Source organism: Manis javanica, chromosome 11 (assembly GCF_040802235.1).
Source record: "Manis javanica isolate MJ-LG chromosome 11, MJ_LKY, whole genome shotgun sequence".
In the NCBI taxonomy this organism is placed as follows: Eukaryota; Metazoa; Chordata; class Mammalia; order Pholidota; family Manidae; genus Manis; species Manis javanica.
In genome coordinates this window covers 116,483,836-116,498,985 of record NC_133166.1, presented here as the reverse complement: position 1 = coordinate 116,498,985, position 15,150 = coordinate 116,483,836, and the positions used below count along the sequence as shown (strand labels likewise).

General features: G+C 48.1%; 1 protein-coding gene and 1 long non-coding RNA gene across 4 annotated transcripts; one reads left to right on the top strand and one right to left on the bottom strand.

Annotated features, from left to right (window-relative positions):
* Nucleotides 1-273: 273 nt before the first annotated feature.
* LOC118967839 (uncharacterized) lies at nucleotides 274-6,759 on the bottom strand. Its single transcript, XR_005055107.2, has 4 exons — nucleotides 6,008-6,759; nucleotides 5,432-5,486; nucleotides 4,682-4,741; nucleotides 274-433 (listed from the first exon to the last, which is right to left on the bottom strand). It is a non-coding gene; the product is annotated as an uncharacterized lncRNA (long non-coding RNA).
* An 88-nt stretch (nucleotides 6,760-6,847) lies between these two features.
* SNX15 (sorting nexin 15) lies at nucleotides 6,848-15,052 on the top strand. 3 transcript variants are annotated; one of them, XM_036995590.2, is made up of 8 exons: nucleotides 6,851-7,033; nucleotides 9,667-9,702; nucleotides 9,926-10,046; nucleotides 11,261-11,376; nucleotides 11,488-11,656; nucleotides 11,943-12,086; nucleotides 13,972-14,217; nucleotides 14,508-15,052. In XM_036995590.2, the coding sequence occupies exons 1-8, from the start codon at nucleotides 6,935-6,937 to the stop codon at nucleotides 14,612-14,614; spliced, it is 1,038 nt and encodes a 345-aa protein (XP_036851485.1). In that variant the 5' UTR covers nucleotides 6,851-6,934; the 3' UTR covers nucleotides 14,615-15,052. The 3 variants fall into 3 exon arrangements, with proteins under 3 accessions (XP_036851486.1, XP_073073656.1, XP_036851485.1); XM_036995591.2 differs by lacking the exon at nucleotides 13,972-14,217 and having other exon boundaries at nucleotides 6,848-7,033; XM_073217555.1 differs by lacking the exon at nucleotides 9,667-9,702 and having other exon boundaries at nucleotides 6,849-7,033.
* The last annotated feature ends 98 nt before the right edge of the window (nucleotides 15,053-15,150 follow it).

The window sequence follows — 15,150 nt, the reverse complement described above, 5'->3', positions numbered from 1 at the left end:
GGGTTCCCTATGCATGACCCCAAACAATGACACCCCAATGGTGTATGAGAATTCAACTAAATTTCCACATTATCTGCCCAGTTACAGCACCAGATTCTACACTTTAAGGGTACAGTCCCACAGGACTCCCCCGACCCACCACTTCAGCTGACAGTCGCAAGCCCCAGGCTGTTCCCTGTGCTTCTGACCAACATGCTATGTAGACTGGAGGTTCCAATGACCTCCCCCTTAGGTTCCATTAATTTCTTAGAGCAGCTCACAGAACTCAGGGAGACACATTTACCAGTTTAATAAATGATACTATAAAGGATACAAGTTAACAGCCAGGTGAAGATACATAGGGCAAAGTCCCAAATAAGCTCCTGTCTTGAAGTCTGTCTTGGTGGCACGTGGAAGCATTCTTGTTCCCCAAGCATGGAAGCTCTCCAGGAGGCTGGGTGCAAAAAAAGGGGGGGCGGTTTGGGGTGTCAAAAGCCTGTTCACATGGGTTTTTATGGAGGTTTCATTACATAGTCATGATTGACTATTATTGGCCTTTGGCTGATTCAACCTCTAGTCCCTCTTCCCTGGAGGGTGGGGCTGGGAGCTCAAAGTTCCTACCTTCTAATTACCAGGTTGTACCCCTCCCTGGCAACCAGCTGCCGCCCTTGGGTGGGGCCCCAAAGTCTTCTCATTAACATAACAAGACACCCATTTCACCTTTATGGCTCTGAAGCATTTTTAGGAACTGTGGGTGTAGACCAGGTACATCTGAGAAATATGTTGGTGGTGGATTGAATGACCAAGTAACTACTTTTTATAAATTACTGTATCAAATGTCTGATGAGGGAAGGATATTTTTTCTAAAGGAAAGATGAGGAATAGACACAAAGATTTACTCCTAAACTGGCATTAGGAGTCCTTTCTGGAGGGTTAGAGACCTGTGCAAAATCTGGGCTCTGTTAGTGTGGAAGAAGGGAAAGGAGTGTTGGGTGTTTTAGGCAGAAGAATAGATAAGAGTGGGGTGGAGACACAATAAAGCCCACTAACAGGGACTCAAAGAGTTAACCAGATAAAACTAGAAAACCCCGAAGACTCACAGAGTGAGTTAATCAGTTAAAGCTCCAAAGGCCAGGAGTAATTTGGAGTATCCAGAATCCAGATATTCCCCAGATAAAGACAAGTATCAGAACACACAGCCCAGGTCTTTATTGTGTCAGATCATGCCATTGTAAGATTTACTTTATCCTGCTAAAAGGCCCAGCTGCTTATTCTTTAATTTAACCTATATGCTGTTTTTCCCTCCTCCAGCCCCTAATCAAGTAATGTGCAACCTGGGCAGGAGACAACCATCAGGATTAATTTAAACAGACAATAACTCAGCGCACCTTCGGGGCGGGGCAAGCGATCTTGATTGATATGCTCCCAGAAGGACGCTGCTGTCTTGGAGAGGAACTAGATCAGTAAATTTTTTGTGTTAAACTAATTTTGCAGAATTACCTGGAGGGCTAATAATAGAAGATACTTAATGTCTCTCACTGGAAAAAAGCATTTTGAGACCACTTTACAAGCCTATATCCCCTGGTCCTTTAAAAATGCTTTTTTTAAAGACAGAAACCCTAGCTTTTTAGAATGCCTCCTCTCTGAGGACACCTGCACTTTTTTCTCTTTAAGTGCATGCCTTTAAATAAAGCCTCCTCTCTGCTTAACTTAATGAGTTTTGTCTTTTTGCTATTTCATTCTATCTCCAAGTCTTCATTTTACCTCTGATAAGTAGGGAGGAGCTGCTGAGAACTCAGATTTGGGCCTGCAAGTTTCCGTCGCCTGGGTGACGCAGAGGGAACTGCAGCTGCAGGAGCGTGCCTGAAAATCTCCCTTCTTTGCAAAGTTCTCAGAACACAATCTCACTCCATCCCGTGCTCCATGGCTCCCCAAACCCCAGAGTGACGGGGGCTAGTCTCCATACGGTGTAGATCTGCTGGGGGAGAGGCGCTGTGTATTTTCCTCGGCTCCTGCCCCCGCCGCGACAAAGAACTGAAGGGCAGAGACACAGTGAAGCCGAGTAAAGGTTTTACTTAAAGTTACTTAGAAAGTGCAGGCGACCTCAGAGAGAGAGGAGCGCCCTGAAAGGTTGGAGAGAAAGAGTTTTAAGATTAAAAGGTTACACACTCAAAGTGCGGGGCGACCTCAGAGGAGCGACCTGAAAGGTGGAGGGTTCCCCCTTTCAAGGATTTTTCAGGAATGTGACAAAGGGCTAGGGGTGTGGACTTGTTAAATGGTCTCAAGTATCTTTGATGAGACATTGAGTTTCTTATCAGTCCTCTAGGTAATTCTGCGAAATTAGTTTAACACAGACATTACTGCTCTGGTCCTGTCCCAGGATAGCAGCTTCCTGGTTTGGGAGCATATCAATCAACACTGTCAGCCCTTCCTCCAAGGTGGGCAGTTATTTGTTTGCTAAAGAGTATGTTAAGAATCTTTCTTCTTAAACTTACTGTTTTTTTTTCAAAATGCAATTTTGGCTTTAAGGTGGGATCATCTGTCTTTATTATGCTGTTTATAGGTGGGCCTTTTAGCAGGCTAGAGTAAATTTTACAATGATCTAATTGACACAGTGAAGACACAGGCTGTGCTCAGATACTTTTCCTTATCTGGGGAATACTCAGACATTCAAGGCCAAGTTGCTCTTGACCTTTTGAGCTTTAACTGATTAACTCATTAACTCTGAGTCTTTTCTGGATTTCCAGTTTTAACTGGTTAACTGAGTCCTTTCTAGGGGGCTTTACTGACCTTGTTCTCTTTCCACCCCGCTCATATCTATTTTCCTGCCTAACATATCCAAGCACACACCAGACGCCAAGTGACCCTGACTTTAAGAGATGGCAAGGAAATCTACGCTATACCAAGAAAATGTTTAGCAAAATTTCCCTCTGCACCTCTGCATATTCCTGCTCTCAGCTGCCTGCAAGGCCGCTGCCATTCATTACTACTCTTGCTCTAATGAATTCCTTCCTTCCCTACACTCTTCAGACCTGCTCGAGAATTCTTTCTCGTTCAGAGTCAAGAACCCAGGTTGAGGTTTCACCTGGTGCGCAGGGAGAGACCTCCCAGATGCAGCTGCCTGGCAACAATAAGAACTGTATAACATTAGCTATAATTATTGTTATTTGAATCAGCAGGCACTCAGGCAAATGCAGCTGTCAGCAGGCAGCCCTGTCCTGAGAGGTCTCTCCTTGTGCACCAGGTGAAACCTCAACCCAGGAGACAGTGCTTGACTCTGATCCAGAAAGAATTCATAAACAGGTCAAACAAGCGCAAACAAGGAGGAATTTTTTAAAGCAAAGTAATAGCAAGTGTCAAAGTTGCATAGTGCCAGGAAGAGTGGCCCTTTTATTTGTGCAGTCATGCAGATGATGGAAAGTGAGATGGAACAAAGGGGAGAAGAAGAAAGGTCATTGAACACTTGCTCAGTTGTAGGGCAGATCCCTTGCTGTGTGTGTTTTCCTTCCCATACAACACAAATGTTATCCACGGTAATAGTGTACAGCAGTGTAACAGTAGTAGAACTCCTTTTGGGTTCCCGAACCCAATTCCAATGTGTGTGCGAGCGTTGCGTGCATATGTGTGTGCGTGTGAGGGGTCTTCCCACATACAACACCACACAATTCTTGAACACCAGTAGGGTGTCCAAGAACTCAACTCAATTCTGATGCTATCTGCCCAGAGGCAGCACCAGATTCCCCAGGTTAAGGGCTCCGTCCTACAAGACGGCCCTCCACTCCCCACTCCAGAGGCCAGTTGCAGGCCCCAGGCTTACCTGTGCTTCTGTTCCGACCTACCCGCTACAGATTGGATGTTCCCACGACCTCCCCCTTAGGTTCAATTAATTTGCTAGAGAAGCTCACAGAAAGCAGGAAAACACATTTACCAGTTTACTTAAGGATACCATAAAAGATACAAGTTAACAGCCAGATGAAGAGATACACAGGGCAAGGTCCTAAACAAAGGAGCTTCTGTCTGCCTGGAGCTTGGGGCCTTGCTGCCCAGCACAGAGGCGTTCTGGCTCCCCAAGCGTACAAGATCCCTTCAACAGAGAAGCAGCATCCAAGAGAGCAATAAACTCTTAGGAGTTTTTTTTTGTGAGCACTCCACTGTGTAATCATGATTGACTAAATTACTGGCCATTGGCTTTGCAGGGCGGGGGGTGGGCATCCGAAAGTCTCTCATTAACGTGCTTTACAACACTGCAATGCAGTGTTTTCAGGAACTGTGGATGAAGACCAAATATACCTGGGAAATAGTATATTTGGTCAATACGTATTTCTTATGACTCACTATATTTCACTTGCCAACTCCTAAAGCCAGGGTCACCTGGCATCCAATGTCTGCTTGGATCTGCATAGCGTGGGAATTATATCCCTACCACCCCATAACTGGGGGAGCCTTCGAGCACTGGATGGAGTGAGTTTATGTTCTTGGAACTATCCAAGACAAAGAAAAGGAGATGTCTGGGCAGGCTGCTAAAGAATGTGATCATATGGCTGCAGTCCCATCCAGGTCACCCAGGTGATGGGAACACGCAAGCCCCCATAAGCAGAGGTTCCCCCTCAGCCACTTCCCTACTTGTAATAAAACAGAGAGAGAAAAGGCTTGTGTTTACAACTAGAAAGTTAAATAAAATAGCAAAGTGACAGACACTTACCACCAGTGGTGGATGTTGGAGGGGCTCCCTTGAGCCTGATTAAGTTCCAGGTTCTTGTCTCTGTTGTAAGAGAGTATTCAGAGACAACTTGCAATAGGCTAAGCAGCAAGGAAAGTTTATTTAAGCAAAGTACACACTTGAAGGGGGTAAGTTCTGGCATCCTCAGAGAGAAGAGGTATGCTTAAAGGGGTTAGGGCTTGGGGTTTTATGGAGTCTTTTGGGTAGGGGTCAGTATAAGGCCTGATGTATATAGGTGATTAGTATTTCCTTTGAAATTTTGTCTTAAGAATGGGGTTATCTAGGTGACTGTGTGGATTAGTATCTTGGCATTCTTTATCCACTATGGAGGTCTTTTTCTGTCCTGGTTACAGTGTTACTTAATTGATTAAGGTTGCTGGAAGAAGAGACCATTATGGGTTAATAAACTAAGTAGATTTTATAATGGCATGGCCCTTGTCCCATGTCCCTGCTCTACCTTACAACCAATGTGAACTCAGCCACCCACCAATCAGCTGAGTCACCCCAGTGTTTAGGTCCTCCTGGGGGTCCTTGTAAGAAGCATACATGATTTGAAATGTGAATAATGCATAGTTAGAGACAAAGAAGAAACAAGGTCATACTTGTCACAAAGGCCTAGGGATGGGGAGTTTGAGCTGTGGTGGAAAGTCTGCCTCACATAGTGCAGCAGACCGGTGGGAATATGGGGAGCAGGTCCCCGGCAGCTGTGCATTTGCAGCATTCCCCTCTCACCTGCCTTCTAAGAAGGTCTTCTATTTGCTTCTCTTGAACTGGTGGAGTCAGAAATCTGGAGAAAGCCAGAGGTTAAATTGATCAGATAGGAGAGGGCATGGAGAGCACAGGGAGAAAGAAGGGAAAAGCGGGAAACTGAGAGCTGCTGGGCCAGGAAGGAGAGTGAATGACGGGTGAGAAGGAGACTTGGAGCTATGGGCCTGCTGAGAGCTTTGGACCAGGAGCAAGGTCTAACGGGGTCTTGAGGATCCCTGGTGAATATTGTGTGAGGAGATACCATCCCATCTCAGTCTCCTCCTGAGCACCTCCTGGATGATCTACCCACTGTCCGAGTTTCTAGGAGTCTGATTTGAGAGTCTGCTTTGTGCTTCTTCCTGGAAAGTGGCGCATAGCACCCACACGGCTGAGCTCCGGTTGTGGCCACGAGCTCCCAAGCACTCCCCTCGTGCAAATGCATTTAAGCTTCACAACCTGGTAGCAGTACTATGGGTCGGGCCTTCAATGGTCTGCCCCAGACACAGGTTACAAATGCCATCAGTAGAAAGGAAGGTTTTAGGAAGGATACTAGGAACTCACAGCATCCAGTGAGGTTGCACACCCAGGCTTGGAAAACAAGAGTGCTCCAGAGGCTGGGGGGCCAAACCCAGACAACATTGTACTCCAGGAACAACTGGGTCTTCTTGCCAGGCCCTGTGCCGTGTCCCTCACTCAAGATTCAGGCTTCAGGAGACAGTCCCCCACCCCGACCTGGGACCTGGAGCAAGGAAAGGAGCTGGCACCTTCGGATTCTGGGGTAGGAGGCTGGAGAGCTACACGTAACAGAGAACTACTTCCAAACAAAGATCTAGGGCTAACAAAGAGGCAGAGGGGTAGGTGTCGGTGTGGGGCCTGAATGTTGGATGCACCAACTAAGGAAAGAAACCTTCACTGTGGTAGATTTCATGATGACATGCCCCGTTCTAGAGATGGGAAACTGAGGCTCAGGTAGTTAAGGGAAAGGAAGCGCACACAGTAAGAAGTATGATTTCAAAACCCGTGTTACCATCCTGGTACTTAGTTCTTTTTGCTTCCCCCACCCTTCCAGGAAACATGAATTAGCGAAAATGGAGGGAGACAGGAAAAATATTTGGCTATTTTTGGCGCACATGGGACATAATAAAAGTTGGGTAGATGGATGAAAGAAGCAGAGGAGATGTGTTTGGAGACGTGTGCTGGTGTGGGCTTGAACGCTGAGTTGAGGACCCACCCCTTCAACCCTTACTCTCAAATTGCTTGGTTCACACTTTACCAGATACCGAAAACTTTTTAGACGCTCCCTTGGCCTCGGTCTCAAGCCAAGAACTGCGCTGTCGCTTGCGAGTAGCTCCCTAGGCCTAAGGCTGAAGGGCGCAGGCCCGGGCCTGGCTGAAGCCCGTGATCACTAACCGGGAGGGGCGGGGTGGGGGACGGGACGGCGTGGAGGAGCCGGAGGCTGGCTGGCTGCTCGGCTCCACCTCGGCTGACATGTCCCGCCAGGCTAAGGACGACTTCCTGCGGCACTACACAGTCTCCGACCCCCGGAACCATCCCAAGGGCTACACCGAGTACAAAGTGACCGCTCAGGTGAAGTCGGGCCCACCGGGAACCTTTACCCTTTTAACAAGAACTGACCGTGGTTTATCTTAAGGCAAACTGCGGCTGGAAGTTCCCTTTTTAGCCGACAGAAATAGCTTTCCCCTTTAAGGGGAGGCTGCGTTGGAGCCTTTTGAGACCTTTAGCTATAAGGGGGCGGGGCCATGGGCGGGTACGGTCCTTTTAAAAGGGCGCGGGCGGCACCTCCCCGACCCGCGAGAAGTGGATACACACGCCGTGTGGTGTGTGAACATCAGGCTGTGGATTTCTTAACATGACAGCTGGCTCAACCCAAATATTAATTAGTACTCCAATCTCCTGGAGTTAAATTGCGTTTATTAGTGTGATATTTACATAAAAGCCCTTAAAAGAGTAACTATTTTTAATTTTTCAAAAAATAATACCTATGACTTTAAAATTTTATACAGCCTTCAAAAGAACTTAAGGATTAAGTTTCCATTTTTACTGTCCTAGCAGGAAGGCGATAGAGACGAAAGTTGGTGTGTGAAGTAGTAACAACTTTAGGGATGTGGAGGAAACCAGGGAAAGAATTAAAAATAGAAACAGTTTTACAGAATATTTGTAGAATGATCTACAAGAACTGGTTATAAATTTTTTTATACCTTTAGAATTTTGAACTAAGCAACTATTAAAGGGGTGCATTAGACTTCACTGCTAAAGCGAAGCAAAAGCGTGAAGACAATTGCAGAGTGATTTAAGTGCAGAGTTCTAGATGTCTAAAATGAGATTTCCCCAACCTTTCCCAGGCCTAAAAAATACCAAAAAAAAAAGTTCTTGGGAAGATCTACTGGCGGTGGGTAGGGCGTGGCAAGGGATTGTAACCTTTTCCCGTGACTCTGTTGGTTTTTTAAACAAGCAGCATGCCTTACTTTGGTATGTTTTTATATAACTCCTAAAAATAAATAATTTTCCCTTCCTTACCGTCCCCATTCATCATCTTCATAGGAATTATTGCTTCTGTTTTCTTATTCCTCCTTGCAAGTCAACTCTACATTGCAAAGCAAATAGATGGGTCTATTTTATTAGTATTTACACATGCTGATATTCTGCATCTTGAATTTTTCACTTGCTGGTATTCCGTAATTTTTGTTTCACCTTTTAAATTTTTTAAACTGAGACACGATTTACACAAAGTAATATGTACAAGTCTGAAGTGTACAGCTCACTAATGTGTGACTATGCCACCATTTCATTATTCATTCTTCTGGAATCAGGGAAAGGTCCCTCTTCCTCCCAGGAGCCTCACCTCTTTGACGTCCTCCGGGTCCCTCTTAGAGATGAACTGAGGAAGAAAGGCAAGACATTTGACATGTCTTGGACATTTGAGTTGTTCCTAAACATGTTTAGTTGTTACAAGTAAAGTTGTATTAACATTATTAACATTCATGTGTAAGTTTTTATTGGCATGTGAACCCATTTCTCCGTGGTACATACACTGAAGTGGAATTGCTGGGTCATTTGATAGACATATGTGTAGCTTCCCTAGAAATTGTCAGTTTTCCAAAATGGTTGTACCATTTTATACTCCCGTTCTCGTCAGCTCTCAATATCATCAACATCTTTAATTTTAACCGTTCCTGGTGGGTGTGTGGTACCTCACTGGAGTATTAATTTGCATATGTGTGATAACTAATGATGTTGAGTATATTTTTATGTGATTATTGGCCATTCAAACATCTTTTGTAGGAGATGCCTGCTCAAGCATTTTGCCCAATTTTTAAAGTTCAATTGTTTACCTTTTGAGTATTGATTTGTAGGCATTCTTTATATATTAAGGTATAATATATATACACACATATATACACCTTTGCCAGGTATGCATTCATCAGTGGTTTTCAGATACAGTTTCTTTTACCCACAGTATTTTAGACAAGTCTGTTTCAAAAAGCAAAGGACAGGGTTTCAGCCCTAGCAGTCCCTCTTACTTGCTGTGTGTGTATGATCTTGTACAGGATATGTCCCCTCTTCTGAGCCTCCAATTCCTCATCTTTTAAATGGGCATGTTAATCACGTCTGCCTCCCTGGGATCTAGGACAATGAAAAGGAGATATTTTGAAAACTGGCAAGTACTCCAACCTGTAGGATGTTCTTTTTTAATTATTATGAACATGACATAGTGAGAATGGAGTCTTCATTCCACCTTAGACCCCTGTCTGCTCTTCCAGGGCTCACAACCCAGCAATGGTTTCTGCTGCATCCCAGTGTATTTGCCCACAGAGGCTTCCTCCTTTAAGGAAGGAGTGTCTCCTAGGAACCTCATTCTTTAGAGAAGTTGGGGTTCTTTGTTTTCAGAAGGGGATGCAGGGACTTGGCCCTTTGAAGGAAATGAGATAAAGTTGGGCTGAGGATGGAGTGGTCTGGAGGACCTTTAGGGATCCTCCCATTTAACAGATGAAGAAACTGAGGCACATGGTAGGAAAACTGCTCCAAGTTACACTCAGAGCCTTGAAGCCAGGACACCTTGATACCAGTGGCCAATAGCCAGAGGGCACTGCCGCTTTGCAGGGGCTGGGAGGCACCTGGGGCCTCTCAGGATATTACAGGGTGATGGGGTGTCAGTTGTCAGTCTTGGGTCTCACCTGGTTCTTGCCTTTCTTCCTCAGTTCATCTCTAAGAGGGACCCGGAGGACGTCAAAGAGGTGAGGCTCCTGGGAGGAAGAGGGACCTTTCCCTGATTCCAGATCTGGAAGCAGTAAGGAAACAGCTGGTAACTCTGCGAGGAGACCAATCCCCTTGCTCCCTCCTGGGAGAAGGGGTGCTGCACTCAGATCAGCACATGCCCGGGGGCCTGGCTGGGGGTTGGGGAGGCCGCTTCCCACCATCACTGGCCGGGTCCAGGGTCCAGCCTCCAGTCCCTTTCAGGTGGTGGTCTGGAAGCGGTACAGCGACTTCCGGAAGCTGCATGGAGACCTGGCCTACACCCACCGGAACCTCTTCCGCCGCCTTGAGGAATTCCCTGCTTTCCCCCGAGCCCAGGTGTTTGGTGAGCGCTGACCAAGGCATTCAGGCTGAAGATGGAGGGAGAGCTGGGCAAAGGGAACCTTGCTGGTGGGGGCTTGCAAGGGGGAGGTCCCCCCAACAAAACACCTTATGAAGACACAGCTCAGAGTGCTGGAATTGTCCTTAGAGATAGCTCATTTTACAGATGGGGAAACTGAGGCTCAGAGCAGCCTAGCCCTTACTGTGTTTCCAGCCCTTTAACATTCTATCCTTATTAGCCCCGTTTTCAAGGTGAGGCAGCCGAGGCCCAGAGAGACAAAGGGCCTTGGTCTGTAAGTGGCAGAACCGGAATTCCTGTCCACAAGCTGGTGTTTCCTCTAGACCTTTGCTATCCCAAACTAGCAGCCACAAGCCACATGTGGCTGCAGAGCGTTAGTGTGGTGAGACTGAACTAAGATGTGCTGGATGGGTTGAATGCACACTAGAAAAAGAACATGAACTAGCCCAGTAGTTTATGTATTGATTACAGTTTTGAATGAGAATAGTTTGGATATGTTGGGCTAGATAGAATATTTTATTAAAATCAACCTGTTTCTTTTTACTTTTTTTAATGTGGCCACTCGAAAATTGTAAATTATGTATGTGGTTCATACCGTATTTCATTTGGACAGGGCTGACCTGTTATGGGGGTCTTTTGACTCACAGGAACTGTTCTCTTCCAGCCAGGTGAGGGGTTGCTGCTGGCAGGTTATGCAGGCAGTGGGGAAGTACAGCAGGCTCCCCCTCCCGGCAGCATGATAACCGGGCCAGCATTAGATTAGTCCATGTGATTCCTGGAACTGAGCAGTGACACTGTACAAAAAGAGCTGCTTGCTGTGTGTCCTTGGGCAAGTCACTTCTCTCTGAGCCCTACATCCTCCCCATTACATCAAAGCCATCTGGAACAAATTTGTTTCCTGCTGGTTGCCTGGCTCCCCAGTCTAGGATGTGATATGCATGAGGGCAGAGACCTTGCTTCTCTCTCATTGACCTTCTGAACTTAGCACATAGTAGGTATTTGATAAACATCTGACAAACAGATGAATGGGGAGACTGGGCCTTCCTTACAAGCCCTCCCACCCTGGGAAGAACCAGGGAAGATTGCTGGGCAGCCGACTGCGCAGATCCTCTCAGGCAGAACCAGGAAAAGTGGTGTGAGGGCCACAGACCTCTGTGTGTCACTGCTTCTCTCCACATCCCTTGTTTTGGGGGCTGCAGGCCGGTTTGAAGCCTCAGTGATTGAGGAGAGACGGAAGGGAGCTGAGGACTTGCTTCGCTTCACTGTGCACATCCCTGCACTCAACAACAGCCCCCAACTCAAGGAGTTCTTCCAGGTATGTGTACCTGCCCAATCCCCTCAACACCTGGGAGGCCTACCTGCCCACCAGGCTGCACCTTGTGACTTACCCCCACCCCCACCCCATATTGGTCTTTCTCTCCTGCAGGGCGGGGAGGTGACGCGGCCCTTTGAAGTGTCCAGGGACCTGCCCATCCTGCCACCCCCTCTGATCCCCACACCGCCCCCTGATGAGCCCCGGCTGCAGCCAGAGGAGCCCTGGTTGCCCCAGCCGCTTCCTGCCGAGAGGAGAGGCCTCGAGGAGTTGGAGGTGCCAGGTACATGAGGGAGCCAAGGCTGGAGTTGGGGTGGGCACACTCCCTCCTCAGTGAGCTTAGTAGAAAGATCCCAGCTCTTCCACTGCTAACCTGCTGAGGAACTCTGGATCGATCATTTTCCTTCTCTAGGCTATAGTTTCTTAATCTCTAAAATGGGTACAAACTCTGAGAGTGGGCTCATCAATGCCTGTGGTTGCTGCAATGGTTTAGCGAGAAAGTAATTCAATTTTGGGATCTGGGAAATGGTAGCGGCAGGCATGACTGTCCCCAACAATCTATTCCTTAGCTGACCCCCCGCCGTCCAGCCCTGCGCAGGAGGCCCTGGATCTGCTCTTCAACTGTGGGAGCATCGAGGAGGCGTCCGGTTCCCCTGCCCAAGGGCACCTCACCGAGGCTGAGCTGGCCCTTTTCGACCCCTTCTCCAAGGAAGGTAACAAGCTGGGACCAGCAGAGGGGGGCTGGGGCAGGAAGTCCTCTGGGGCAGAAGGCAGGCGGAGCCACCAACTAGCCTGCATAAAGAATGAGAACGGTGCTCCCTGCAGGCAAATGGATGGCAGCGTCCATGAGGATTGGAAGCAGGTGCCCCTTCCCGTGGAGCCATGGCTCCGTGCCAGGGCTCATGGCTTAGGGCTTGGTCAGCTGGATGCCAGTACAATAAGCAGCCAAGTGAGCCACTTCCCATCATAGGATCTTCTCCCTGAGAAAGCTTTGGGATGAGCAGAGTCACACTGCCCTAGGAAGGTTTGGGTGCCTTCCATTGGAAGCCCAAGGTGGGGGTTTCCTGGCTGGCTCAGAGAGGCAGGGGAAGGCCCTGCAGCAGCTGCTGGCATGTGGGGGCACCAGAGATGGGCCCCCACACTGCTGGATATCTGGTCCTTGTTCAGATCCAGGGCCCTGACTGTCCCATGTTCTAAGACACTGGATCGTTTCATAGTAAAAGTCCGCGAGTTTATGTTGTTAACTGCAACTGGAGTGTTGTGGTGGCTGATCTCACCTTCAGGATCATCATGAAAGAACTCCACTTTGGATTTCTCAACAGTCTTTTTAAGCCCATTTTGTTGGCTTCCCTTCCTCACCCTCTGGTGTCCTCCTTATCAGACACGTGACTTTTTGATCGGTTTCAGGCATTTGAGTCCTCTCACCCCCGGGGCCCATCCAGATCAGGACCTCAGTGTCAAACTGCTCCAGGGTTGGAACTGAAGGGAAAAGCAGGGTGGTGTCCCTGGGACTGATGTACCCAGCCTCTGGGAGGCAAGCGTCCAAATGCCCCACCTGACTCCAGCTGAGCCCCCGATGCTTGGGCAGGAGCCAGTCTAGACTCCTCAGAGGCGGCTCCGTGAGACACTCTTTGGCCCATGGGAAAACTCACAGATATTTGCTCCCACAAATCCTAGAAGTGCAGTTTGTTCAGATGCTGCCTTATCTCCTTGCTGTACTGTTGCGGGCACCTCCAGCAAGCCTTTCAGCGTCAGAATTCCCCAGGCAAGGAGCCAGCACGTCTCTCTTTGTTACATATACCAAACTCTTAAACCACGCATTAGAGCTTCTGTTCTATCAGCAATGCAGGGGAGGCTGTAGGTCCAGCTGGGAAGTGAGATGTCATGTTCCCTTCCTGCAGGAGAGCCCTGGTCTCCTCATGGGGTCAGTTGGATGGGTTGGAGAGATGCCTGCCCTTCCATCTCCAGGCCAGAGGTGTGCCATGGTGCCTCCTGCTCCTGTGCCTTCCCTTCAAAAGCCTTTTCTCCAAAGAGTCACCAATTTTCAGCCTTCTTTTGTGTAAACTGCAGAGAAGACGTTTGTTTGCCTCTTTGCCAGTCCTGGGGATATAATGAACATTTTTCAGTGAAATGTGAGAATACCTACCACTCCCTGTCTTTTTATTAGGGGACTCCGCTGAAATCGTAAGACCTAAAAAAAGCCCTGAGATGCTCTGAATCTGTTATTCTAAGCTTCCAAGACTTGGAGCATTTCCCCCCTTGGCTTGGCAGACTTGGTCTAGCATCCTCCAGTAAACTTTGCTGAGGGAGTTCTTGGGTTTGTAGATCAACTATAGTCAAGAGGGTGGCAGTGATGCAGAGCTCACAAGCTAATGTTAATATGTACTTAAAGAAAGAATTATGAAGGTAAGGCTGTGTTTGCAGAAGCATTTGATTCTCCCAATCAGTAGATCTAGCTTGCTGGGCAAAAGTGGCTTTGGGCTGCTCAGGCATTGCTCCCCTCCACCCAGGTTGGTACCCTGATGGGCAGGAGAGGTCTGGGGATAGGCAGCAGGCCCTGGGAAAGGGAGGACCTGAGTCTCCTCTGTCTGATTGCAGAAAGTGCAGGCCCCAGTCCTACCCATGTAAGCGAGTTGGCAGCGATGGAGGCAGAGTCCGAAAGGCTTGACCAAGAGCCCTGGGAGCCAGGAGGGCAGGAGGAGAAAGGCATACCTGTGCCCCCCTATCTGAGCCAGGCCACAGAGCTCATCACCCAGGCCCTGCAGGATGAGAAGGCAGGAGCCTACCCCGCAGCTCTGCAGGGCTACCGGGATGGGGTGCACATCCTGCTTCAGGGAGTTCCTGGTGAGTAGGACTGGAAGGAGGATACCTGGAGGGTCCATATGGTGCAGGGAAGGGAATGGAGAGTGAAAGAGCACGTCCAGGATCAGAATTGCTTCTCACTGACCAGCTGTATCACCTTGGGCAGTTTCTTTACCTCTTGTGGCCTCACTTTTCTTATTTTCAAAATGGGGAGAATAGATCTGATTCCCAGAGAGGGGAGAAAGACACATGTTGATGCTCTGTGAATTGTATAGGGCTAGATGAGGGGTTCTGAACTCAGGTACCTCAGCTGAGCCATTCTCTCTCTGTAGGTGACCCATCACCTGCCCGCCAGGAGGGTGTGAAGAAGAAGGCAGCTGAGTACCTGAAGCGGGCAGAGGAAATCCTGCACTTGCACCTGTCCCAACTCCCACCATGAGAGGGAGTGGGCCTTCCTCAGGACTCTAGCTCCAGCACTGCCAGCCATCCCCTTCTCCTCTCCCTGGGGCCTGGCCCTGTCTCCTGGTCTTGTAACTCCAGGGGCCATTGCTGTATGTAACTGGACCAAGAAAGAAAAATAATGAATTCTCAGCTCCCTGGTCACACCTGCCACCTTGTAAACAGAGACTCACAGTTCTGATCCTGCCTGTCTTGATGTGTGGGCAACAGCTCTGGTCACTCAACTATCTGTTCACCCATCTAGAACTGGGGTCTGCAAACTTCAGCCTGCAGCCAAATGTGGCCCGCTGCCTTTTTTTTGTAAAGCTATGAGCTAGTTTTTGCATTTTTAATAGTTGAAAAAAATCGAAAGAATATTGTGACAGGTGAAAGTACTTGAAATTTAAATACCTAAAAATAAAACTTTGTCAGAACACAACCAGACTCCTTGGTTTAGTATTGTCTATGGCTGCTTCCCCACTACACCAGCAGAATTGAATAGTTTTGGAGTTGACTGACCACTTGCGACCTGCAAAT